Source organism: Simochromis diagramma, unplaced genomic scaffold, assembly GCF_900408965.1.
Source record: "Simochromis diagramma unplaced genomic scaffold, fSimDia1.1 OVJJ01000343.1, whole genome shotgun sequence".
Lineage (NCBI taxonomy): Eukaryota > Metazoa > Chordata > Actinopteri > Cichliformes > Cichlidae > Simochromis > Simochromis diagramma.
This window is the reverse complement of record NW_024386831.1, coordinates 6,309,022-6,335,512: the sequence shown is the minus strand read 5'-3', so window position 1 is coordinate 6,335,512 and position 26,491 is coordinate 6,309,022. Positions and strand designations below refer to the sequence as shown.

Here is a 26,491-nt window from a genome sequence, read left to right as displayed (position 1 = left end):
CCACTCATTCATCCATCTATCATCCATCCAGCCATCCATCCATCCATCCATCTACTCCTTTGTCCATCCATCCATCCATTCATCCATCCATCCAGCCACTCAATTATCATCCATCCACTCATTCATCCATCTATCATCCTTCCATCCATCCACTCATTTATCCATCCATCTATGCATCCACTCATCCATCCATCCATCCATCCATCCGCTCATTGTTCCATTCATTCACCCATCCATCCATCCACTCATCCATCCATCCATCCACTCATTCATCCATCTATCATCCATCCATCCATCCAGCCACTCATTTATCATCCATCCATCCATCCATCAATGCACTCAACCATTCATCCATCCACTCATTCATCCGCTCATTCATCCATCCATCTATGCATCCACTCATTTATCCATCCATCCACTCATCCATCCATCCACTCATTTATCCATCCATCCACTCATCCACTCATCCATCCATCTATGCATCCATCCATCCATCCATCCATCTATGCATCCACTCATCCATCCATCCATCCATCCACTCATTCATCCATCATCCATCCATCCGCTCATTCATCCATCCATCTATGCATCCATCCATCCATCCATCTATGCATCCACTCATTGATTTATCCCCTCATCCATCCATCCATCCATACACTCATCCATCCATCCATCCATCCATCCATCCATCCATCCACTCATCCATCCATTCAATCATCCATCTATCTATCCATCTACTCATCCATCCATCCATATTATTAACCCTTTTTTTGTACCCGGGGTCCTGGAGAGGCGAGCTGCCTTCCTGCTATGACACAGCAAACCACTGCTGGCCAAAAGTGATAAATCAGTTTTAAGCTTTTATATTGAGCCGTGACACAAGAGTCTCACCTGCTGTAATCAGCCTCCCATGTTAAAAGAGCTTACTTTGGGATTACATTTTCATTTTATGTTTTATACGGGCGGGTTTCTCTTGTCTCCTCACCTTTTCTCTCTCCCTCTGGCCTCCTTTGCTTTATGTACTCACTCACTGGGTTTTCTCTGTATCGATTGTTTTTTCCATTCACCCTCCTTCACCTGTTACGTGTATATTTCTCTCCATTTTTTGTTTAGTCATTTTTAGTTTGGTGGACATCGTAGAGCAATAATATACCAAAGCTGAAGCTTAATTGCGACGTCTTTTTTTAATCCTTGTCTGTGATGACCCAGCACTCATAGAGCAGTGTAGGTCATGTAGCAGTGTTTCAGATGGAGCCTTTCAGTTGGCCTTTACTAGTAGCTGATATTAGCCATTCACAGATATATTGGATAGAGTGATGTCAGAGATTTGCTGGGTTTGTTTGTTTGTTTGTTTTTTTGAACAGAACAAAAAAACCCTGAATTGTCTACAACGCTCTCAGAGCTTAGCCTCACACATCCAGTACCTTTTGGACTCTAACATCACATTGTTCCTCCCATCATTACACATTACATATCGCATTATATCATTACATATATGACATTACATTTTTTCTTATAATTTTTGCCTTACCGTTATATACTTTATATTAAACTGGACTCTTCATTAAGTGCACCTTCCTTGTACTGGCTCAGGCCCCCTTTTGCAGTCAGAACTGGATTCATTCTCTGTGTCATAGATTCAAAAAGGTCCTGGTCACATTCCTCAGATTTCTTTCCACATTGTCATGACAGTATCACACAGCTGCTGCAGATTTGTTGGCTGCACATCCACGATGTGGCTCTCTCATGCCACCATATATCAAAGGTGCTCTATTTGCCCAACATCTGGTGACTGTGGAGGACATTTGAATACAGTGAACTTGAGATGATTTGAGCTTTGTGACACGTGACATCCGGCTGGAAGCCTCCATGGGGGGGGGGGGGGGGTTATCTTGTTATAAAGGAATGAACATGGTCAGCAACAACACTCAGGTAGGCTGTGGCATGTAGATGATGTTTAGTTGATAATAAGAGGACCAGCAGCTGTTCTGCATACTTGCTGTAATGAGTGGTTATTTTAGCTACAGTTGACTTCTTATCTGCTTGAAACAGTCAGGAGAAATATCTCCTCATCAGGACGTGTTGACCGTGTCTATGTACTGAAAAGTTGCTGGTGTGTAATTGGCTGATTAGATATTTGCATTAATAAGCACTTGTACGCGTGCATACCAAAGAAAATAAAAGCTGTTAATAGAAAATATTAACATATTGAAGGGGGGAAAATGGGGTGATTGTTTATTAACGTTCCAGTTAATAAACAATCACACGAGGTAGTTATTAATTATTCAAAAAAACTGACAACAGCATCAAGAACACACATGCCGTTCCACATTTATCTGTAGGCATTAGCAGCCAATTTAATGGCTGACAGATTTAGCAGGTTGTCTGGAGCATTGACGTGATCAGGCTTTATTGTGCTTGGCTTATTTATCCCTTTATAATAGTGAATGAATAATGCTAACAGGATCTGCCTTATCTGATTACCCACTCAGACGTTTTCATGCAGTCAGTCTTTACATTTTTACATTGGCATGTGAGATCAGCGGGTTTAAGCTTTGTAGATTATTTGGTTTCACCAGTATGATTTTTCTCCTCCAGCCGTTTAAGAAACATATTAAAAAACCACGCAGCTGACCACTTACCGTTCCTGCAGTCTAAGATAAGTGATCTGTGTACCAATTACAGGGATCACATTTCCTTATAAGGGCGTAGTTTTTGCCAAATAAAATATCAGGAAGCCTTGAAACAGTCCAGCGACTGACAAAATTGTGTTTTTTAGCTAAATGAATGGGATCAGGCACCTAAGCCCATGTTCCATCCAAAGAGTGGCTCTAGGTAACCATCCAGGAATTCTTTGGAACAATGTGGGGGAAAGATGAGCTGATGTGGAAACGGCTAATTTGAAAGAATGAGTCCAGCATGTGCATATTTCCTTGTTGTCTGCCACTAACTTGGTTGCACTGCGTCTCTAAAAGAGCTTTGGCAGACACTTCTTGGTCAGCGCTGTCGTTAAGTAAAGTGTTCTCTGTCTCTCCTGCAGATTTTACCGGTCACAGACTGCACGGCAGCCAGAGGTAAGTGTTTTTGCCGTTTCCCTTCCTTCCTTTCTTTGTCTGTCTCTATACTGAGTTTGTACCCAGGATAGAATTGTATTACATTTGTCAACAAAGCTAACATAACTTTGCGCTCCCATCATAAGTGTTGTTTGATTTTTTGTGGCTTAAAAAAGTGGTTTGGGCCCAGCAAAACTGCAATTACACGAGATGGCCACTAGAGGGAGGCAGAGTACTTCTTTCTAAGTTCTCACCCTCTCAAGTGGTGAGCTTGCTCGTTATTGGGGAATACGAAAAATATAAATCTTAAAGAAGGAGACAGGTGGGTATGATGACAAGTGACGGATGATTTTAATATTGCAGTTGTAACTTTTTTATATGAGCTTATTTTAATGTCATATGTTTGAGTGTGTTGTGTGTGTTTGAGTGTGTGAGAGAAACGGGGGGATGCACTGGAGATGCATTGAGCCGACACTCTTACTTTCACTGCAGAGGGAATATAGTTAAACATAGACTCTTATTACACTCACACAGCACAGAAAGCTACGGTATGATGAACTGGTAAGGTGGAGGAAGTCGGTGGATGACATTGGCGTCGCTTGTAGGATGTGTCAGTTACTTTGAGCTGGGATTACACAGGTAGAGAGTTTGCCTTTGGTCTGTGTGTTAATTCTTATCCATATGAAAACATGAGTCTCTCTCCTCAGCTTGTCCCCTCCTCCTCCACTCCATCGCCTCCCCTCTCTGACTACTGATAGGGCAGACATGGAGTCAACAGAGGAGAGAAGCAGCGAGGAGGAAAGGGAGGGAGGGATGGAGAGAGAGGGAGTTTGGATATGAGGGAAGGACTAAAGTAGAAACAAAGAAACGCTGCAGGTGTGTGGAGTTGAGCGTTCTTCATGTCAGTAGCTTGAAAACAGCGGTGCACGGCTTGTGAAGCGGACGAGGGCGAAGGTTGAAGGGCAGGTAGACCACGTGTGTGAGTTCAAGTTTAATTTGCTCCAGTTTTAACGAAGCGCTCAGCCAGAGTTAGGCAGCCGTTTAGTGGAATTTCTAGTAGTGTGCACCAAGTCATGGCCCTGCTCACCAACGGCGCACAGAGTCTGGGCTCCTATTACTGCCTGATCCGACGCAGGTTCAAGAGGAGGCGCAAGAAACGCTCCGAACGCAAAGGTAACCCACAGAGTGGAAGTTCCCAGACTGAGACTGATGCTGAGCTGGCTTATGTAGATCAGCAGGAAGAGAAACAGTATTCACTTGATGTAATAAATCATTTACTCTCACTTTTCTGTCAAATTTTAAATTAGTAACATCACCAGAGTGCTGTGAAATCCCTTCTTCTTTCTCGGTTGCAAACAGTCAGTGTGCAGAATGTAGTTTTTCCTTGTTTCTGTTTCCGTGCATTTGTGTTTAATTTAAGCTTAAACTGTTTCTCCGGAGTTGAATTTTTAAAATCAAGCACGCCTTATTAACTCACCTGCTCCGACGAAACTCGATGAGTGATTAGATTTCAAATGTGTTTTTAGAGCAGTGACTGTTCCTCTCATTTTTGTGTTATGTCACAAACCAAACCTTTACATTTCTTTAAATATTTATGCACTATATGCTTGCACAAAGTGTTAGTCAGCATGGAAGAAATTTCACACGTATACCTGAACAGTAAAACCAATCCTGCTCAATTCAAATCCTTCTTTTTATTGTTTTCAGTGTTTACCTTTTTATGAACATACAGGAGAGAGCAGCATTTATAGAGAGCGCATTAGAAATCGTTCTTCTGTTGTTGTATAATGTGACTGTCCTCTTGTTTATTATTTATTCTTTTTTTTTTTTAGCGTAATCTGAATCTGAAATTGGAGTTTGTCCTCCCTGCGTAGTTCACCGAACGTTTCTGAGGAATTATTTAAATGCATTTGAAGCAGATAGGCGGCTTCTTCCCTGCCCTGTATCTCATCCTCCCCCTCTCCCTCTCTCTGGGTGAGACAGGTCCGCGTCTCTGTGTAATTGAAGTCGAGTGACGGGAGCCCCGGAGGCTCCGAAGCTTTTCTCCCCTGAGTTTGCTGCTCTGCTCTGGGGATTAGCCTAACAGCAAAGGTAGTAATTACTTAGGTGGCCACAGCTCACTGGCAGTATTAGCCGTGTCTCAGCCACTTGCTTTGACACCCACCGCCCTTCGCACCCCCGCCCCGCTCCCCTCACCGAGTCAAGTCCATTCATCCAGAGTAAATCCACCACTGCTGATGCTGCATTTTTAGCCTCCGATTTGCACACTCGGGCCCCGCTCGCGCACAGTGACTCCGTCCATCAGTATTACACAGGTCTGTTTCCCGCCTTTCACTCTCCCTTATCACCACGGAAATGAAAGTGGCACTTTTTTACACCAGACTGAGGAAAGCGACGACTAAGCAGAACTTTGGGCCAGCGTTGCCCTGCTTGCTCTTAGTCAGCTCTAATGCCCTGAACTGGAAGCCTCCCGATAAGTTGCTTAGTTCTTCAGTTCCTCAGAGTGTCCCACGGGTTAGCCGCTAATGCTAGCCGAGATGAGCTTATAGGCTCACTGGCGACAATCATCTGACAGCGAGTCAAGCAAACCTCACTGCTCGGTTTCCCCGACAGCGAGGGCCGAATCGTCGGAGCACCTCCATGAAGTGGAGCGTCCGTTTTAAGTAGATCATTGTCTTCCACACGAAGGCTTCCTTCTGTCAATGCAAGCACCGATTAGGGTCAGCCGCATGAGTACGCACGTGTCTGTGACACTAACCCACACTGACACTCCAGCTCTGAAGGAAATATCACGTCTAAATCCCCAGTTTTGGTAAAAATGCATTTTTTTATTTGGAGAAAAAGTGTAACAGGAGACTGTCGTTAAACATTCATTTCAACAGCAAACACAGTTTAAAACGCGCCCCCACCACACCTGCGTGCACTGACTCCTCAGCTGTCATTATACAGTTCGTGTCTACTTCTTGTGCGGCGGTTTTTTACACCCTCAAACCTTTTCACAGCAGACTTTTGGACTCGTCACAGAGGAACTTGATGGCGTTTGACCTTAACGCTGGCTCTGCGCCACTGTCAGTGTAAAGCATGTAAGTGTGACAGACGGCGGAAACTGTTGAATATAACTGAGCCAGTTTTGTTATTTATCTGTAACAAATGTAAAAAGAAATGCCCTGCTGAGGAGGTCTTATACAAGTCCTTTCAGTTTGTGACTGAGTGAGTGTAGGGATTTACATGAGCTCTCTGGACTCAGCCACATAATAAGATGGATAAACCTGTAATTTTCCCCCACAAGTGCAACAAAGCTCATTGAAGACTGAAGTAAAGTGTTTATCGTGCAAAGTCTGCACACACTGAGAAAAGTCTTTTTAGTCTAAATGACAGAAAACCCCTTCATGGTTGTCTATTGTTGCCTCTTAATGATCCTCCTGTAGCTCGGTTTCAAACGTACGTTCTGCTTCTGTCGCTCTAAAGGTTCGACTTGCATTCAGCACACGGTGCTATCTACTTTTTTTTTTGTTGAGAAGAAAAGAAATTGAATTGAATTTGTGCTCTAATGACGCCCGGTGTCGTTTTCTACTGGAGTTTTTAGACAGCATTGCATAAAACACAATAATATTACAATGTATAAGTAAGGTCTGCATCCAGTTTAAGTGTTTACATTTATTGTGTGACGTGAACGCTGGCTGCATTGGTGCATCTGCTGAAATATGTGCAGTTGCAGGTATGTAGCAGTGCCTAGTTGAGATTAAGCTCTCTAATAACTGCTTTGCTGTGGGGTCAGGAATAGTTTAGTCTGATTCTATAAACTGATTTAATGAAACCTTAAAATAATATGCAGAACTTTGTGTTTTCAGATCTTTATTGTTGACAACATCAACTAAGTGGGGAAGCTCTCTTTAAGCTAAAAAACATAGACACTCGGTGCTCAGCATGTTAGCAGGCGTTCTTATTGTCATTTTATTCTTATTTTTTATTTTCAATAAATGTGTCGATGCTGTCAGGAAACTTTACAGGTGTGAAGCTGAGATCAAATGAAGGCTCAGTTTGGATGTGTGATCAGACTTATAGGTAATAAGTCAGTAATGAGCCCGGAGTGCTGGTGGGTGTGAATTACAGGCATTTCAGCTGATTCTGGTAATTCTGTAGCGAGAGGACTTTAATGATTGTTAACAGACACACCTGTGATTTTTTCCACAGTCGCAACTCAAAATGTCTGCAGTGGAAATAAATCTGCAGAACACATTTGTTCTTCATATCGTATTGATGTGATGTTTTTCTTGGTTATTTTTCACGGCAAGCAGCAGCTGGAGACGCACACCGTAGAGCTCATATTTACCTATAGCATAACCACCACCATGTAAATGTCCCTTTGCTTTGTAAGTGAATATAGTGCACAGTGACTTTCAAAATGCTGAACTTAAGCATATCTTCCAAGTGATAAGTTCTTCAATGCATCTCTCATAAATGTGCCAAGCCATGACACTCGCAGACGATGCTTTCCAATGGGCCGTATATGAAATATGGAAAATGGGGAACAGAGGCCTTTTTCTGCCGTGCCAGCAAAATCTCCAAAATGAGCTTTTGCAACTTGAATAGGGGGGCAGAGGGGGGGTTCTGCACTGCCTGACGCCTGCTATCCATCGCAGTGGAAGAGACTTTGCCTGCAACGCCACTCGTTTCCTCTTAGATAACCTTACGTCCTCTGCACGAAGACATTCTTCTCCTGCTTTTTATACCGTCATTTACCGGCATCATCTCTTCATTTTCCCACTGCTTGTTTTAAAATGAGTAACTCTCACTGCCATTTATAAAAGTCACTATCCAAATACTAAGCGTGCGTTCTTAATGATTTCCTTTTAGATTCATCTAAGCTGCGTGTGCACACAAAAGAATTGATTTACAACCTGCGAAACACCTCCGACAAACTGATTAACATTTGACAGCGGTGGCAGAGGAATTCAGATAGGAAACGCGGTCGCATCCATTTACCTAACAATAAAAAGAAACTGTTGATTATGAGCGGTGCCTCATTTAGCGCCACAAACACAGCAGCACTCTGTCACGATAAGAAATGAGTTGTGTCTGCCTGTCTCAGTGTAATTAGCTTTGATTAGCATGCTACTAATGACTGTTAACGGCATGACATTGTAGTGAGCCTGCACAAGACGCCGAGGTGTGTTTAACAGGCGCAGAGACACTTCACAGCCCCAGAGATGCATGCACGGATTTGCGTCGGCTCCCTTCATCACCCCCCAGAAAAACTCCATTAGTATAGATTCAGCTTCGCCTTTCATTTAAATGATATGGATAGTGAAATGTTGCTTTTGCAGCTGGTTATTCTGCTGCTTCCATGTCATAGGTGTAGAGGAATTTCTTCTGAGGTAATGGAACAAGACGTAGTGATGAAAATGCGATTTTGCCAACAAATGTGTTATATGGAAATCTTTGCCAGCGATACCGCGCTGTGCTTAATTTTAAACATTAGATTTGTACCACATGTAGCGCTCCATCGCAGTTCATATTGCTTTTTGTAAAGGGCCTTGGACTGTACATCTGTCCTCCCCCATTCTCTTTCCTCCCACCTCTCTCATCCTCTTAGGGATGTATAAACACGTTCTCCCTCCCTCTGTCAGCTGTCAGGACCTTTTTCATTCAGCAGAGGTTTACAACCTTGTCCTCTCCCAGGTGTCCGTCAGTGCTACCTCCCTGCTTGACTATACCGAGCGTGCGGTGTAAAAATTCAACTGCTAGATGACAGGAGAAATCTGCATTTATTTCCAGACCTCCTCGTCCTCATATAAACACACAAACACATTCACCGCTCTCTCCAGGATCCCCTAACCCGGCCTTGAATGTGACAAACGGTGTTAGGTTTGAGCGCCCTGGGCGTCCAGGCGAGGAGAGCAGAAGGACGGAGGAGAGGCTTGTGCGAGGGGTGAGATGGAGAGGCTGGAGCAGGGAAAACAAGTGATAAATTTCAGAAGTAAACAGCTGCGAAGAAAAAGGAACCACCGGTGAGTTCTTACTGCTCTGTAGGATGTTCTTGAACTCCCGTTAAAACTTTTCTTGCCTTAGTTGTTGGTTTTTGTCGAGCTTTGTCCACAGAAACTTTTTAAATCATTTTAGCCGTTTCGGCAGTCGTTTAATTTTCATCTATGTTATCAACACTTGATGTCAGTGTAGAAACTCTGACATAGAGCAGATAGACACGGGCGTTTGTGTCTGCGTGTGAGTCCCCTCCTACCTGTGTGCTCTGTTGGGTGCTTGAGCATTGAGCACAGCAGTGGTGGTCCTGTGTGCCGGGCATGCTCACACGCCCACGCCTTCGCACACTTCCAGACACACTCAAACATACACTCCCTTCCCCACAGGCGCTCGGTACCTATGCTGTGTCATAAATCAGAGCTGTCAAATAGATTTTACAGCTCCTAGTGAAAAAAGGAGAGGCAGCCACCCAACAACCTTGAAAAGATGGAAGAAAGCAAAAGTAGAGAAGTTTTATTAATATGAAACCTGATACCTGGACCTAAGGAATCTATAAAAGACTGACAGCACAGTTTTTCACCCAGTGCACATACGAAGCAAACTGAAAGTATCTAGGTGGTGTGAGCATGATGTGTTACCACGGTGACCACTCCATCTATAAAAGCACTGTGTGCAATGAGTCCATATGATGGTATTTACGGTTATTGTGTCTTTGGCGGACTTTGGCTTCCAGAGTTGCTGCCAAAAAAGTTGTTTAGAGCTGGCAACCAGCCCGCTGGGGACGGGTGGGTGGGGGGGGATTTACTGCTGCGCTTGGGTAACGTACCCACCATACCACGCACTCTAAGAGAGACGTCGAAGAAGCTGCGTCGATGCAGCTTCCTACACTTTTGCTTTCACTGTGGTGCTGCTTAGAAGAGACGGGCACACTGCAGAGTTTCACTGTGACTCGTAGCACGAAGAGAAAGCAAATTATGGTAAATCTTTAAATATAACATGGAGGATATTGACGATGATAATCAGCGATCATAAGCAGATACAGGTTTAGAGGGCAGACAACCACAGAGTAGTCCCAGACTGATTGGGAGTGGTTGCTGAAGGATGCTGGCGATCGCAAAAAGGGGTACGGTGCTGCCCCAAAAAACTTGTCTGCAGTTTGCTTTGGAGACGGCGACTTGTCTGCAGACATCAACAACCAAAGCAGTCACAAGGAGGTTTGTGGTCCAGCACTGACAGCCAGCAACCTCCAACAGTCACTCAGCAACCAGTCAGGGTGGTTGTCAGCGGGTGACTGAGCGGTCTGTAGGGCTGTGTGAGTGAAGCCTTAGCTGAACAGCTAAAGGTAAACAGGCCCATCTCAACATTATGTTGTTTTATTATTATACTGTTAGGTGGGTGTGTAAAGATTCACTCGGACTTATTAAAAATCCAAATTTCATGTGGGAACTAAGATCAGTAATTTAAGTTTTTTGAAAGAAAAAAACCCCACATACAGTGATAGTAGTTAGTGACCATGCTTGTGACCCGTGCTGTGAAATGTGAGGATGTAACTGAGGAAATAATTACAGAATCAACTGCTGTTGAATTTTGATGGTTTACTGTAGCTTTAGGAAAAGACTGGGCGCTGTAAAATACTTAAAAGCAGTGTTGTTAATGGAATAATAACCACCAAAAATCACGAGTAATTCATCGGGGAGCTGTTAATCCATCCAGTAATGATCAGTGTAATAATCGCAATAACAAAACATGCCGGGGCAAAGATTTGTTGCGCTAATGATCTGCCGTAGGTTAATTTTTCCATGCTGTTTATTATGAGACCAAAGCAGTTTTATGATCCTGTAACCTCAGAGTTGTGTACTCGTGTTGTGTCAGTTGTTCCAGACAGCATTACTCATTCTTTAAGTGGGTATTTGATTCTTGTCTAAAAACTGGGAGGGAAACATGAAGCCCATTTTTTACTATCCTCATCCAGGTGCATAAATTCCCCGATCGCTGGAGGCTCAGAGGACGTCAGTGTCCGAATGCCTGCCTCTTAATATGCAGAGCAGAGGAAAACATGTACATCCAGCAGCAGGGCTCGGGAGGCAAATCACTTCTGGCAGCCTAATTCACTGGTCATTAGAACAGCCAAATTGAATAATGGGCTCTGAAGTAAAGTGTGCATGTATGTGTGTTCATGTCCAAGTCTGTCTGATAAGGCAGGCAGGGCCATGTTGGGTGACCGTACTCTTGTGCCCCCTTTACCTTGGCCCATCAGTTTCAATCAGGCGGGATGACAGGCACTCCTCTTTCTCCCGCGACCCCTCTCCATTAGGCCACCGGCGCCCACACGTGTACTCCATTACGCTGCATTACCTGGTCAGTGCCTGGAGACATCACCTCAGGAAGCGGGAGAGGCTCCGGGCTGTACGGAAAAGAGAACCGATCCTATTTCTATTAAGATTCCTCCTCATTCACTCTTCCTTGAGGTAATCACTAGCCTGCCAAAGTCTTATTCGGGAAAGTAATGGGATTGTGGGATGGCGACAGTAGCACTCACTTATCTAACTGCATACTTGGACAGTTAACAACGATCCCTGCTTTCCTCCTCCTGTCCCTCTCCAAATTTATTTTGTAAGTCTCATTTCTGCATCTATTCGTGGAAATGTTTTCAACCTCATGGACCTGTTTACTGTAATATATGAGTTTAGATCTTGTAGGTAGTTAACATGCAACATTATCAAATTCAAGCTATAAAGAAGTAAAAAGGAGTCAAAATGGAAAAACTTTGTTTTGGAATCTCCTCCTCATTTGAGCCGCTCCTTTTAGGGGTCGCCGCAGTGCTGCCATCTTGACCAATCACATGACCTCCCTCACTACATCTATGAATCTTCCTACTCTGGTAGCTCCATGTTCAACAGCTCTGCTGGTGGATGCACCATCTCAGCCTCATCTCAGCCTCTTTTCTCGAACTTTGTCTCCAACCCGAGCTGTCCGTGTGTCACCATCTCCAACTCGTACGCTCTACCTGCTCTCGCTACAATCTTGTAAACTTTCTCATGTTTTAGAATATAGAAATATGACCACAAATCAGGAAAGATGTGGGAAACAGAGGAGTGCATTTTAATGCCACGAGCTATCTTCACTGTTTATCTAATTCTGTGACCTGTTTTCACATTTAACTTGACGGTCTCAGATTTGCTGCGAGCACCTTTTACCACATGAGGGTGAGTTGGGTCGGCCTGATGTGGCTTGAAATGTGATTTCAGAATAACTGGAGAATCAGACACAAATGGAATGGATAGGGACGGTGGCGCTGCCTGGTGGGCCTATCAGTCAGTGTTAAGGCTGCTGAGAGGGCTGTCTCGTAGGCAGGCTCGCCTGCACCGGCCATTTCCCATGGCCATTTGTCTCTGTCCACTTTCTTTCCCTATCCTTGCCCCCCCTTTTTTTCTTTTCATCTCTTCCTCCCCCTCGTCTTCGATTGCTCATTTTGGACTCTCAGCCTTGTTCGATCTGCTGTTTTTTCTGGTTCTCTGCATTTTCCACACCACCACCACAACACTCTTGTTTTCCTTTGTTCCAAGTATTCCCCCCGGCAAACAAGTTGCTTTAGCAATCAAAACTAGTAACTGGAGTAGACCTGATGATGTTTCATATTTACGTCTATCACTGTAGTCCACTGAACACCTGATTGTAAGTAAACCATTTTTTTTACACATGTTACTTTTGCAGCCCTCTAGAAATGTTTTCGTCTGTTTGAGTTAAAAAGAAAAGATTAAACGAATCTGTTGGTTATTTACAGATTTTGCAGTTACTACACTTTCATCCATCAATTCAACGAAACATATTATTTTTGTATCAACTTATAAAGCTGATGATTATTGCTAAAACACTTCTCAGTCATTTCAGTAATTACTGTTCCAGCCTCGTTTCATTTTGGAGGATTACTGTTGCTCTTAATGATCAGCGGGGAAATTGATATCGTTCTAGCAGATGACTAGCAATGAAGCTAAATGATATGTTCGCTTACATTTACTTTTCCTGTTCCTTTGATTACTTCGTATCAAAACAACAGCACATATCAGATATGTTCTTAATTAAGATTTACCAAGATAGCTTTGAATTCCCACCATTCTGTTGTACCAGACTGCAACACAGCTCTCTAATCTTTCTGGCATTCGTTTTATTATGTGTCAAACTCAACACGGTGTGCCACCGCACAGCTGTAAACAGACTATATAAAGTCATTACGAGCAGATGTTTATTTCTGGTTTCCTTGGAGTTGGGAGCTGTTGGTGCCTATCTCATTCTCCACTTTATCTCGTGCCAGTTCTGTGCCGTTGCATCTGTGGTTTGAACAACTGTTTATGTCCTTATTTGTCATGTTAAACACAGTCGGAGAAAAAGAAGATCTGTGACTAAATGAAAAGCCTAAACTATAAGAGAAGCTTTAGATTTTAAGATATACAAGCCAGCAATTAGCACATTTCGTAAACTTATTAAACTTATGAACTCAAAAATCCTCATCAACAATCATACGATCGCTGGTGTTTTGTTTGTTTTCTCTGGCTTTACCTTCCCGCCTTGAGGCAACTGTTGTTGTGTTTTGGTGCAATATAAACAGGGCTGCACATAAGTGGTCCGCAGATGCGCATTCGCTGAAAATAAAAATAAATAGAAGCGCACCAGATAAGAAGTTGCAACGCGCGTTTGCGTACATACGATTTTCTGTAGGAGGACAGGCATTTGTTTAGAACTCTTAAAGATGTCGAAGAAGCAAACTCCTTTAAGCAATTACTTTGGTGTCAGAAGGAGTCCGAACCGCAAAAGAAGCGCGTATTCTCGGAAAAGTGGTTGCAGGAGGTGAGTTGGCTTCAAAACGATGAACGCACAGAGATGTGGTGCAGAATATGCTGTGAAAATCCCACTCTAGTGGACAAAAACAGTGCCTTTTATATGGACGCAAACACGCGTTGCAACTTCTTATCTGGCGCACGTCTTTTATTTTGACAGCGAATGCGCACATGCGGACCACTTATGTGCACCTCTGAATATAAATAAGATCAGAAGAGGGAAAACATGGCGTCCTCCAGACTAAAGAACAGAGGGACCATCTGGCATCATCTAGTATGAGGGTGAATTAGTGCCTATGGGTCTGGCAGCTGGCACATCTGGAAAAGCACCATCGATGTTGAAATCTATATACAGGTTTTGGAGCAACATATGCTCCCATCCAGATAACATCTTCTTCACAGAAGTCCTTGTATTTTTCACCAAGGCAATGTTAAACCGCATACTACACCTTTTACAACAGCATGTCTTGTTGAGTGTGAGTCCTAAATTGGCCTACCTGCAGCCCAGACCAACTTTCACCAACCGAAAACATTTGGCACATGAAATGAAAGATGTCAGCAGCTGCTCTCGTAGGTTCCCAGATGTTTACAGACTGTCGTCGAAAGAAACGTGGGTGGTACACAGCAGTAAACATGGTCCCGTTCCACTTTTTTGAGACATCAAGTTCAAAATGACTTTATTATTAGAGTTTGAACAAATATTAGATGTAGCCTACATTATAATTTGTAACTTGTCTATTCATTGCATGAGGATGACTAAACCTTGGCTGAAATTTTAAACAAGCAGGGAAAATCTAAAAACTTTGTGCAGTAATTTAGTCTTAGTGAATTATGCTTTCTTCTCATCTGACTGCGGCTGTACGTGAGCGTCGATTTGCTGATCAAAAGATGTTTTTGTGGTTCTGTGTAACTGATGTCAGCGCTCTGCAGTGAGTTGGCACCCAGAGGCTGAACAGTGAGTCCTTCTGGCCTTGATGGACACAGGAAACAAGCGCAGCCATTTAACCGCAGCCTTCTCTCTGGCCCAGCAGCCCTGCTCGCTGGTGCTGAGGGGAATCATAGCCGCTCACTCTGATGATTTATGACCACACCTGCAGCCAGCCTCAGAGCTTTGCATGCGTGTTTGTGTGTGTACAGTAAAGAAAAACAGAGAAAAAATGACTGTGTGTGTATGAAAGGCAAAAATCAAAAGGTATGTGTAGGTTTAAAGAAACAAAAGACTGAAACTGCATGGGCGACTTTGTTGAGTCAAGCAGAATGCTAAAATTTGAGGCGCTTTGTTTCTGGATTACAGCTTCTTATGCACGCGCTGTAGTGGAGAATAGATTACAGTGTGCTGCAAACAGAAGTCTGTGTGCTGTTCGGGTGCAGGAATACCATTATCTCTCGCCTAGCCTTTTTGACTTGGCCTTTCTTTCAATCCTCTCACTCCTCCATGAACCTTCACTCTGACTGTATTCTGAAATGCAGTTCCTCATAAAATCCATCAAATAAAAAATTCATATTGAAACTCTCTCCCTCTGTTTTCTCCACCTTTCTCCACTCCCACTATCAGCACTTCATAATGATAAATGACAGACTGTCAGATATTAAAGTCTGAAACACAATAAAAGGTTGATTCTCTCCCTTTTCCACCTCGCATCTCTCCAATTTTAGTTTCATCAGTTTTTTGTCTCTAAAACATTTTTTGTAACATTTTGGAGAAAGAAAAGTCTACGGTATTATATTTGCACAGCAGGCATTCAGCTTAGTTTTTGTATTCACAGTGAGGCATTACCAGTGTAAAGATAATAACCTTATAAAAACAGCAGGCTTCATGTTTAACATCCATTCTCTGATTTATAAAACATTAGCAGGAACTGTTTTCATCACAAAGTGAACGCTGGTGTGATTTAGCAAAGGTGCTGAATTTTCATTGGCTCCACTTTCTCAAATGTGAACATTCGCTGCTTTTCTTTAATGTGAAATTCGATTTTAAAAACAAGGAAATGTTATATTTTGTTTACATTGGAAACAGCTTCAGTTGCAGCCGTACTGCCAATTCAGTTCATGTCAAAGAATAGAGACCGTCTCGTGATGGGATCGCACCAGCAGCAACGCCCTTCAATGAGATGATTTCTTACTCCTGAGTAAACAGTCATTACTGTGGGGTTGGTTAGTTCTGACTGTATTTTAGGAGGATTATGGTCAGATTTGCATGAAAATTTGGCTCAATTTTGAGTATATGTGGTTTCAGGGTTTTTTTGTAAAGATTATTGAACATTTAATTCAGGTAAGGTAGACCCTACAATAATACATACAGAGAAAAACCCAACAATCATATGACCCCCTGCGAGCAGGCGCTTCGGCGACAGTGGGAAGGAAAAACTCCCTTTTAGCAGGAAGAAACCTCCAGCAGAACCAGGCTCAGGGAGGGGCGGGGCCATCTGCTGCGACCGGTTGCGGCGAGAGAAGGAAGACAGGATAAAGACATGCTGTGGACAACAAGTATGATTCAATGCAGAGAGGTCTATTAACACAGTGAGCCATCCATTCTCCTCCACTTATCCTTATCAGGGTCCCGGGGGGCGGAGCCTAAACTTACTACCATAGGACAAAAGTGGGGTACACCCACTCATCCACCAATCTGACACAGGGCTAACATAGAGCGACAGACAACCAGTCACACTCATGGGAAAATAAGAATCACCAGTTAAGCTAACTCCACTGACTGCATGTCTCTGGACTGTCCCAACTGAAAGGCCCTGGCTCAGATGATGTAGTCAAACTCTTGCTGTGACCTTCTTGTTATGAAGCAACAGTGCTAACCACCACACCTACATGCCTAAATGATTATATATCAAATTGAATTTGACACTCACTTGACAGACAGACACCTACAAAAATACTCACTGCCTTGGTGGTGGTTCAGACGACCCTGGGAACCTCCAATACTTCGTTTTTGCCACGGTGACACACCCAAACACTCACAAGTCACATAATTCATCTGGAATATATACCAGCTAAACTATAGTAACACAGCTAGTAAAAAGTCATCCTGCTCTGTAGTTGCTTTAGTAAGGTAACATACCAAAATCAAATTGGAGCGGTGCATCTTTGCATTAGCTACGCTACGGGGGCTCCTTCTAGAGTGAGCGAGCAAGGGCAGTGCCCATCTTTCCTTCTTCTCTCACAGCTGAGCTTCAGTATTGGTTCATTACCCAGCCTGTCCTGGCACTCCAACAACAGTACCGCAGAGAGCCTGTCAGATGATGGCACTCACAAAGGTGTTTGCTGTCATGGTGTCAGTAAGATAAGCAATTTTGAATGTCTTTGCTTATTATACATACTTTTCACTCTAATAGTTTTAAGATAAAACAGTAAACTTAAAGGAATGTTAACATGTAACATGTACACCTGTGTATTGGTTAGTTCTTACTTATGCTGTGTAAGTTCATACAAATTAGTGTAATAATCTCAGGTAGAATTGCGCAGAATTAAATGCTAATACAGTTTATATTGTTTTTGTTTTGTTTTTTATATTTCTGATATATATCATTAGTCACTGCTTGTTTGTACTCTGCTCTGGATTCCTGCTGCCCACCAGGTTGTAGACTAAATGTTCTTTGAGACCAAACAATTCCAGCGACTGATCCCCTCCCACTGGGGTCCTCCCCCGAGAACTACTTAGCTGAAAAGGTTTTTCTTCTTCTGTGCGCCTGTGCTCTACCAGCAGAAATGTTAATGTAAAGTACAAACCAGCTGTTAGGTTGTTTCATGATCGCAATGATGTTGGAAAGCAAACGTGGTTGGAAATAGCCATTTGGTGCTGGCTTAAGTTACATAAACGAAACATTAAAACGAGCTATTTTCTGCTTAAGTTGTTAAGAATTGAAGTGAATACTAACTTTGTCAGTAGTTTCTCCAATAGACTCTTGAAGGTGAGTCTCCAAGCTAACCCATCGCTTTTGCAGGCATTACCAGCATGTATAAGTCTATGGACAAGCATAGCTCCCATTTCTGTTTAAAGACTCTCTGCAGTTTATGAATTGCACACTCTGAAAATGACCTAGCACGCATTTATAACTCTACAGTAAATGTCTTCATAAAATTTTTTTTTTTAATTTTTTTTTTGAAGACTTTTCAGTGTAAAGTCAGAAAGGTCAGTCTTTTTCTTTGTTACATATATGTTTTGTGATTTCATCCCTCAGAGGATTTTCTCATAAGTCGTCTTCGGTAATTATTTCCAAGGTCTTGTGCTAAACATTCAGGTAACTTTGCTTTACAGATCGGAAAAGCTACATTCAATACAGCCACAGTTCTCTGCCACGCTTTCAATTTGTTGAATAATTCTGTTTAAAGGCTTTTGTTTTTACAGAGTTGCATGGAGTTTGGTCAGCCCACAACATTAAAAATAATGAGACTGACCTCGCCTTTTGATCTTTAGGACATGAATTTTAAAAATCATTACTTAACCAGGGCAGTCACCGTTACAGGATTCATTTCTCCACTACTGCAATAATGTCACACACTGCAGCGCTGCCTTTAGGTTTAAAGGTTGGATTATAGAAAGGGAGACAAAAGATAATATTATGACAATAGTAGATTTATATCTATCTGGAGAGCGATAGATTTTTCAAGCAAAAGATTTAGACTTGGATATCAATTACTGTGCACTCAGGTGATAAAATAATCAGATATATTTCTCTGAAAAGATTGTACTTTTATTAAGAAGCACATTCCAGCATTCATTAGATGGCAAACCAATGAAAAATAAAGCTGAAAAATAGTAAGAAAATCATTAATGCCAAGAATTAATCTCACCAGTATGATTCTGAAGATTAAGGACTTTGTCTCGGTAGCCCTCAGCAGTGTGGAGATAAGTTGGTTCATATCTGTATTTTTGCAAGGATGCTTTTCTTGTGTCTGCAGGGTGACAGGAGCTAAGTGGGGGGGTTGTTTTCAGAGCTTGTCTTGCTCTTGTCAACACAGCAGCATGTCAGGCTGCTGAAAGTTTGAAGGGGGAGGCTTTTGTCTTTTAATATGCTGTTAATGTAGTCTGGCTGACAGTAGTAGATTGTCTCACTGGGCCAAAGCACTGGGTGGTGTCGCTGACGCTTTCTGCCAACACTGCAAGCTGAAAAATTACGGGAGGCATGAAGTGCTGAATGAATTGCTTTTAAGTAATTTCATCCATCAAAAAAAAAAGCAAGATGCAATGTTGTTGTGTTTTTATAACAATTGGAGTTTTCTGGTTCTGCCTGGGTTCAAAGCTTTTCGAGCTACTTCTCGATACTGTCAGATAACATTCAAAGACAGACATGAAGAGAGCTCGTAGCCTTTTCTTAAAAGCAGTTTATTTTCAATTACAGTGCAGCTACATATCTCGAGTGAAAGGGAAGGACTCAAATAAAAGGAGATAAGGGCTTTGAAAATCCTAGCACCTTCCCCAGCTTCTGTACGATCACACAAAAGATCAAACCTTTCATTTGAGACGACAGTAGAAACCTGACTTTACACTGAGCCATATCAGAGGCTATCATGTTGTCATGGGACCAATTAGAAACCATCATTTCATCCGTGGGGCAATTGCCATGCCATCACCGATACAAAGTGTAACTTGTGTCCTTTTTTGCTACACATTGAGGTTTTTTTGTAATATTTTCTTTGCATTTAAACAGCCAGCGTCTGCGATGGAAGGCGGACGCATCGTGCACGGGATTCTTTATCATTTAGAAAACACGAACTAGTCGTGGGATTGTATTCCTCTGAAACATGGACAGGTTCAGATAGAAACAAATGAGTGAGGATATGTGAAAGGCAGAGCAGTGATGTAGTTTAGAAACATTCTGAGTAGAATATAGTGACGATGAGCGCAGAGCTTACCAGTGCCCTTTAAACCTGTCAGCTCAGTTCATAAACCACATGCAAGGGTGGACAGTACAACATACAGAAAGGTAGGAAATGGCTCCTAAATCATATTGACGCAGCTTAAAGCTATTTAATGTTCACAGTTGCATAATTCTAAGCTAGTAAATGCAGTTCAGAGTGATGGACCTGCCTGGATTGGATGGCACTGGCGTCAAAAATGAAAGCTGACTGACCACCAAATAAAGACGCCAAATACCGAGACTTGAATCTAAAGAGGCACTCGGAGTTCTTGTATGCGCCCTCCACCCTGCTCATCAGGCAGATCTGTGTCCCAAGCATTTTAAAAGCCCTCGCTCACCATTTGCAGTGAAAGGTCAGGTATACAAGCAAAGACTAGAAAAGTCAGGCAGTATTTGACGAGTAGAGGATACTGAACATCACAGTTAATCCCATTCTGCCACGGAGACACAGCACTAAGCTAATGTGTACACAAAGTGCATGCCTACAGTTTTTCAGGGCTCCTGTTTATCAGAGGTTTGAGCATAATATGATTAAAGAGCGTCATGATGTTGTTGTTTACTTGGAGAGAGTTGCCGACAGAATTCAGCACAATCACAGATTCAGTGTGTTGAATATGTGCCCCGTGTTCTTGTACTGGAGAGAATTTATCCGACGCTCAGAGCTGAACCACAGCTTACTGTCCGGTAACACATCTATAAATGCCTACTTGCCCCACACACTCGTTTGTTCTTGTTGTCATGTCTTTTTATGTTTGTCATCCTCTCTCAGAAGTATTGGGGGATCGGCTTCATCGCTTCGATATCAGTGATTCTTTTTCATTCACATGTGGGATTTAAGTCTTAATACATGTGTGCCCAATTTTCTTTGATAGGTTTTACATAACAAGCATAGAGATCCAGTTTCAGACGGTGCATTTTTGTTAATTATTAAGTCGGTCTTCCATGCAAGCAAAATGATTTGGTTAGAAACCTCAAATCATGATGGAAAATCTGCCTACACAAGCCGTCATAGGCAGTTTGTTTTAAATGGGATGAACCCCACGGCCTGCCAAGGGCAGACCTTTCCATCTCCTTCTGTTTTGAAGGAGATAATGATTCTCTTTTACTTGGAATAGGATTGCATTTTCTATCTCTCTCATCCTGCGTTCCTCACTCACCTTTACCTTTCCATCGCCCTGTTCCGCTTCCCCCTCACCCCGCCTCCTCCCATCAGTCGGCCACTGCGGGTACTCCCTCCACAGTGGCGATGCTCTATCGCTCCGTCACAGTGCAAGCGAGGGATGAGAGACAAATCAAAACCACCTTATTTCCCCTTAGTCCCTCTCACCATGCCAGATTGAATTTGAGGCTTTTCATCTTTCTCATCTTTCTCTTTTCCCCGCCTCCCTTGGCGTCCACTCAGAATTACCTGGAACCGAACCGTCTCGCGACTTGATGACACACAATCGTTTATGCGCGTGAGGCCAGATAGTTGGCAGCCCTCGGCTCAGGTTCTTTTGGTTCGTTTTAAATTTTGTACTTCAGTCATGTGCGTTTTAAAAAACGGTCAATACCAAAATCCGTGACACCTTGCCTTTTCCAGTGTCTTGTAAATCCTCATGCATGCAAATGTCCAGATTAGTTTTGCAGGCTTTAATGTCCAAAAATGTCTGATGTTTAAAAGAGAAATGTTGAAATCCCATAAGAATGCCTATTTTTATATTCTCCCAGCCTTCTTGGCTCATTCTATATGGGGTTTAAATCCTCTTGGTACTAAATAAGATTTATATAAATCAATTTTTATTTTATGATAAAACATATTTTGGCTGCATTCCAGTGGTAAAAATTACTTAGTTGTCTGTCATATGCAAAGTGCATAGTTACAGTTGGTACCAAGCCATTTATAATGTTAATTATAGAGTGTATCACACTACAAAGCATCTGCATTTCTCAGGACATGGACACTTATTACAGGTCTGTCAGCTGCACATCCATGAAACGTGTGAAATTCCTCCACATCCCAACGGTGCACAATTAGATTGACATCTGGTGATTGGAAACCATATCAGTCATGTTCAGGAAAACAGTTTGAGATCACAGAGGTGGTACTCTGTGGTTATTTCTAATAAAGTTGATATCTTCAAAACTGGGAAATGATGTGTAGATATCACTGTAAACCAGAAGAAAAACATATACATTTGATTTTGGGTTGAACTGTAACACATTCACTTTAGGCACATTAACAAATCTACAAATGTTATTTTTGACAACTGTAGTCGATTTTTACTGTATGAATTATTTTTGTGAAGCTGTCATTACTGAGCAGACGTGAGCACAGACATATTTAGAAGATTTATGGCCAGGGTGGTCTGATCTGAAAATCAAAACTGACAGACGCATTAGCATCGCCTGCTAATTAGACTGCACAGCAGTGTGTGTTGGAGGAATACGACTGACGAAGTGAACTGAATGGAATTTGGTTTTGTACTTAGACAAAATGACTCTAATTCATTTACCCACAATTGGCCAATCCCCAAAATGAAAAGTCTGCAATCATAAAATCATAAAGCATGGTGCGGTGCAGAAGTAGAAACTTGTAACTAACCGGTCTCGCGTGTCGATGTGATTCTCACTTGCTACATGAGCATGTGGGGGGCCGTGACACCTGGCTTCTGCTACCTGAGAAAAATGACTCTCATCTCCCTCTCGGTTGGACTTACTCCCACCCATCCTCCCTTCACCCCACCTTTTCATTTTCAATTATGGGTTGGAATATGAATCTTTAATAGGGTGATAATTGTGCTAGCATATTTGCTGTCACCCACCATTAGGCCAGATTAATTAGCCCATTTAGTTTAGCTTAAGAAAGTGTCTAGCTGAGGAATGGGGGCACTGATGGGAGGCGGGCAGAGAGTAGAATCAGCACAATCTGTTCTATATCATAGTGCCATCTTTTTCCTGCTTTCTTTCCCTCTCTTTGTGCTTCTGTGCCTTTTCCCCCCTTTGCCACTTTAACTCTTTTTCTCATCTAACAAAGTCTGTTAGTCTGTTTCATCAGCTGCTCCCGTCTGCCCTGCTCTCAGCAATATTTTCTGTCGCTCTATGAGTTTTCAAGTGGTTGGTGGAGAAATTGATGGTGCAGTCGAGTGACACAGTTGAAACTTTCTGCAACTATTAATTCTGTAATTACCAGTATAGCCAGTGGTGTATTTTTCTTTCCAGCCAACCTAGTTTTCTAAAAGTGACATTTTTGGAGATGAAAAATATGTCAATTAGGCTGAAGTAGTTATGAAACTGATTTATCTGGTTGATAAAATTAAATTCAGTCAGTGGTTACTGATTTCCACCTGTCCAAGGTGGTGCCTGCTGCTGGAAAGCTGAAATAGGTTCTTCTTCTACTCATTTAAGACACAGAAACACATTTTATACTTAAGTAAATGAGCTCCCACTTGAACAAACTGATGCAAATGGGGTTTTTTTTATTACGGTCATGGTGATTTTACTTTGGGGCAAGGCCAAAACCTCTTTTTGTATGCATGAAAAACCCTGCTAGCAGCAATCAGAACACAGAATACATTCACAGATATACTGATGAAGATGGCATCGCGAATTGTTTCACGAATGGAGACCATAAAACATCTAAAAGAATAATAAATATTAGCTTTACAGTTTTTAAGTGGCTAGAAGCCACTGTGACGGGGAAGCAGCTGAGGTGGTCTTTTGGCATCTGGTCCCTCTGGAGGTCTTTCAGCCACGTTCGACTCCGTGGAGATTCCAGAGTGGACCTCAAGCCCACAGAAGAGGTTTATATATATATCTCATTTTAGTCTGTCACCTATCACCTTCAGGATCCCTCAGGAGGAACTGGAAAGTCTTGCCAGGGAGATGGACTCGTGCTTAGCTTTCACTTCAGCCTTTACAACTTTTTTCTTTTTCATGTGATGTAAAAAGGTGGATTTGGAAATTAACATTAACTGTCCAACATCTCATTTTTTGTTTTGTTTTTTGGTCTTTTTTTATATTTCAAAGTTTTGAAACTAAATTATCTAACTGTATTTGATATTTGTGTGTGGAGGTGTATACGTGCGATTTACTTATTGTCTGTGCCTGTCGAGTGACTGGATGAAGTTAGCTAGTAGCTAAATATGGAGATTACTGTTCTCAAAAACATTGGTGTCGCGGAAGAGACTGAACTGAATTTATGATAACTATGACCAAAAGAAATGAACATGATTCTGAGGAGCTTGCAAGAAACTATGACGAGAAAACACGAAACATGACCTGAACAGATTCACGAAATACCTGAAACCTGACGTGACGTGAAGGGAGGACAACAGACGCACCGACCCTGAACAGAAGAAGACAGAGAACTTAAATACACAGTGGAAACACCTGGGGAGACACAGCTGACACAAATGAACATGACGCTACAGGGGAAGTGAAACTAAACACACTGAACATGGAAACACCAGACCCTTCAAAATAACACGGAAACATGGAGAGACAAAGACGCAACAACACGAGCTTGACAATGGAACATGGAACTTTTGGCATAGAACACAAGACCAACTCGCCAGGAGAGGTAAATGGAAACAGGTAAAGGAGACGATGGCACGGGCATAACGAGACTGATGGAGACCTAGAAGAAGCATAAACCAGACTAAGACTCAACTAAGACACACTAAATAATAATACTGAAACTTAACATTATCTCATAATTAATCAAAAACACAAAATAACTCAACACAGACCCAGCCCCTGACAGCTGGTCCTGTGGTGGGTTTAATCTCCTCACACTTTCTGCATGAAGAGAGGTGACGTAGTTCCAAATGCCTGCTTATTGTTGCTCCACACATTTATTTCTCTGGATGGAATCAGACACTCGTGAATAACCGCAAACTGAAAACTAGTGAAAATTGTTTAAAAGAAAAAGGCAACCATAAACCGTATAAGCCAACATTGCAGTTGCATGCAACCATTTGATTCTATGTTAGCGTGAAAGTAATGCTTAACAGGGCTTTAATCGCACTCTCCACCTTGGGATAAGTTGTGGGTGTATATGTGGCAGCAGAGTGACTTGGCCATGTCACTAGCTGTATATCTCTCAGCAGGCAGTAGGAAATGAGGTCTAATCGGAGGGATATTAAAGTCACAATAGACTGCTCCTGCTATTAAGGCCTGTCAGCCCTGGCCTCCTCTCTCACCTTGATGTCGCTCAGTCTCTGAATATTTATATGTCTACATGAGGGGCTACTTACAGAGTGAAATGTGTGCACGGTTCTCTGTGTGCGTGTGTGCTAGAAATTTATCATGGCCGTAGCTGCCCGAGCTCTTTGAATATGTTTACGTGCATCATTCTGTCTGTGCTCATGTCCACCTTCCTGTCCTCCCCCAGGTGCAGCGGGTGCGAGGCTGCTCTCGGGTCAGAGCAAACCCGTGGCCATGGATGTGGATGAGGAAGAGAATATGAGTGAGTCGGCTCGGATTTTCTCATTTGTCCGTCTGTCTGTCCGTGTTCCTGTCTGTGCGGTACATTTAAATGTCTGCTTGTACTTTTGTTTCCCTTCTTTCTGTCCGCCTGCGTGTCTTCCCTTTTACGTCCCTCTGTCTTCCTCTGCTGTGTAATCAGTGTGGACACAGTTTGGTTGCTTACATAACGCAAGTGTTTTTTCTAGCGTCTAGTCCACATTTTTAAAGCGAACCATCTGACATGCTAGGACAAACCAAAACTGATGAAAATTAAAACTGATTTTTTTTTTTTTCAAAGCGCCGTTCGTACTCGTGTTGTGAATTATCCTCACCGAGGCACAAAGCAACACGTTCACACGCAAATAAATATCGCTAATGCCGCCGAAACTTTTTAGAGGACAGCTAATCATTAAATCTGAGGTGCTCCAGGCCACACTTCAGATTCTCTCTACCTCCATCTCTTGCTTTAGAAAATCCTTTCCGCTCCAGTTTGTTGAACTTTAATTAGACACTTTGGTTTGAACTCGGCAGCCGAGGCTCAGAAAGCACGGAGACACTTGACAGAGTTCGTTTCCACACACCTACAACCATTTTGAGCTCATATTCAAAGGTAGCTGCCATCCCTGTAGAGCCATAACTTCCGATTCTAATGAACAGTGGTGTCATACTTGCTGTTTCTGCCCTGCAAAGAAGCATGTTATGTTGTTCCATTAAGTCAAATAAGCAGTTGCAAAACAGTCTTTGTTGTCTCCCACAGCCTCTGAAGCCCCTTTCTTACATTTTTACTGCCAGTCAAAAGATGGATTTGAAGATAAAACAGCCCGAGCTCACAGAGCCCCGTTTCTTTAATACAGAGGGAACACCAGAGGAAAGCATGAAAGAATTCCTAGCTTTTATGTGACAACCTTAGCAGCTCTCGAAATTCTTTAATCACATGAATCATCCCAAATCAAAACCTCAACAAACAAGTTACTCTTCGAGTGAAGCTGCAGTAACAGGCTGCAGTATTTGGTTCACGCAGCCCTCGCTGAGGATTTCAGCTCTGAAAGAATCGGGCATATGGGATTCTTTTTTTTTTTCTTTGTGTAACTAATGGATGCTGATTACACAAACGCTGGCATGATAATGATCACAACTGCATGTGTGTGCCATATTTCAGTGCATGGCATCGTGGCTGTTGCTCCATCGCTTCTTGAGTATTAGTGTACATCCATCCTGAAAAGTTATGATACTATAAAGTGAATAGAACGAATACAGTGAATTGTATGTATTCAATAAATAATTTTAGAGTGGGGGAAAGGGA

General features: G+C 42.4%; 1 protein-coding gene across 5 annotated transcripts in view; it reads left to right on the top strand.

The window, feature by feature from the left end:
- adarb1b (adenosine deaminase RNA specific B1b) overlaps positions 1-26,491 on the top strand; it is a 122,057-nt gene that overhangs the window by 73,298 nt on the left and 22,268 nt on the right. For 3 of the 5 annotated variants that reach the window (XM_040027692.1, XM_040027690.1, XM_040027691.1), the window contains 2 exons: positions 3,041-4,226; positions 25,115-25,189. In XM_040027692.1, coding sequence (XP_039883626.1) covers positions 4,127-4,226; positions 25,115-25,189 — 175 coding nt within the window. In that variant the 5' untranslated portion in view covers positions 3,041-4,126. The remainder of the gene's footprint in view (positions 1-3,040; positions 4,227-25,114; positions 25,190-26,491) is intronic. The other 2 variants (XM_040027694.1, XM_040027693.1) reach the window with 1 other exon arrangement.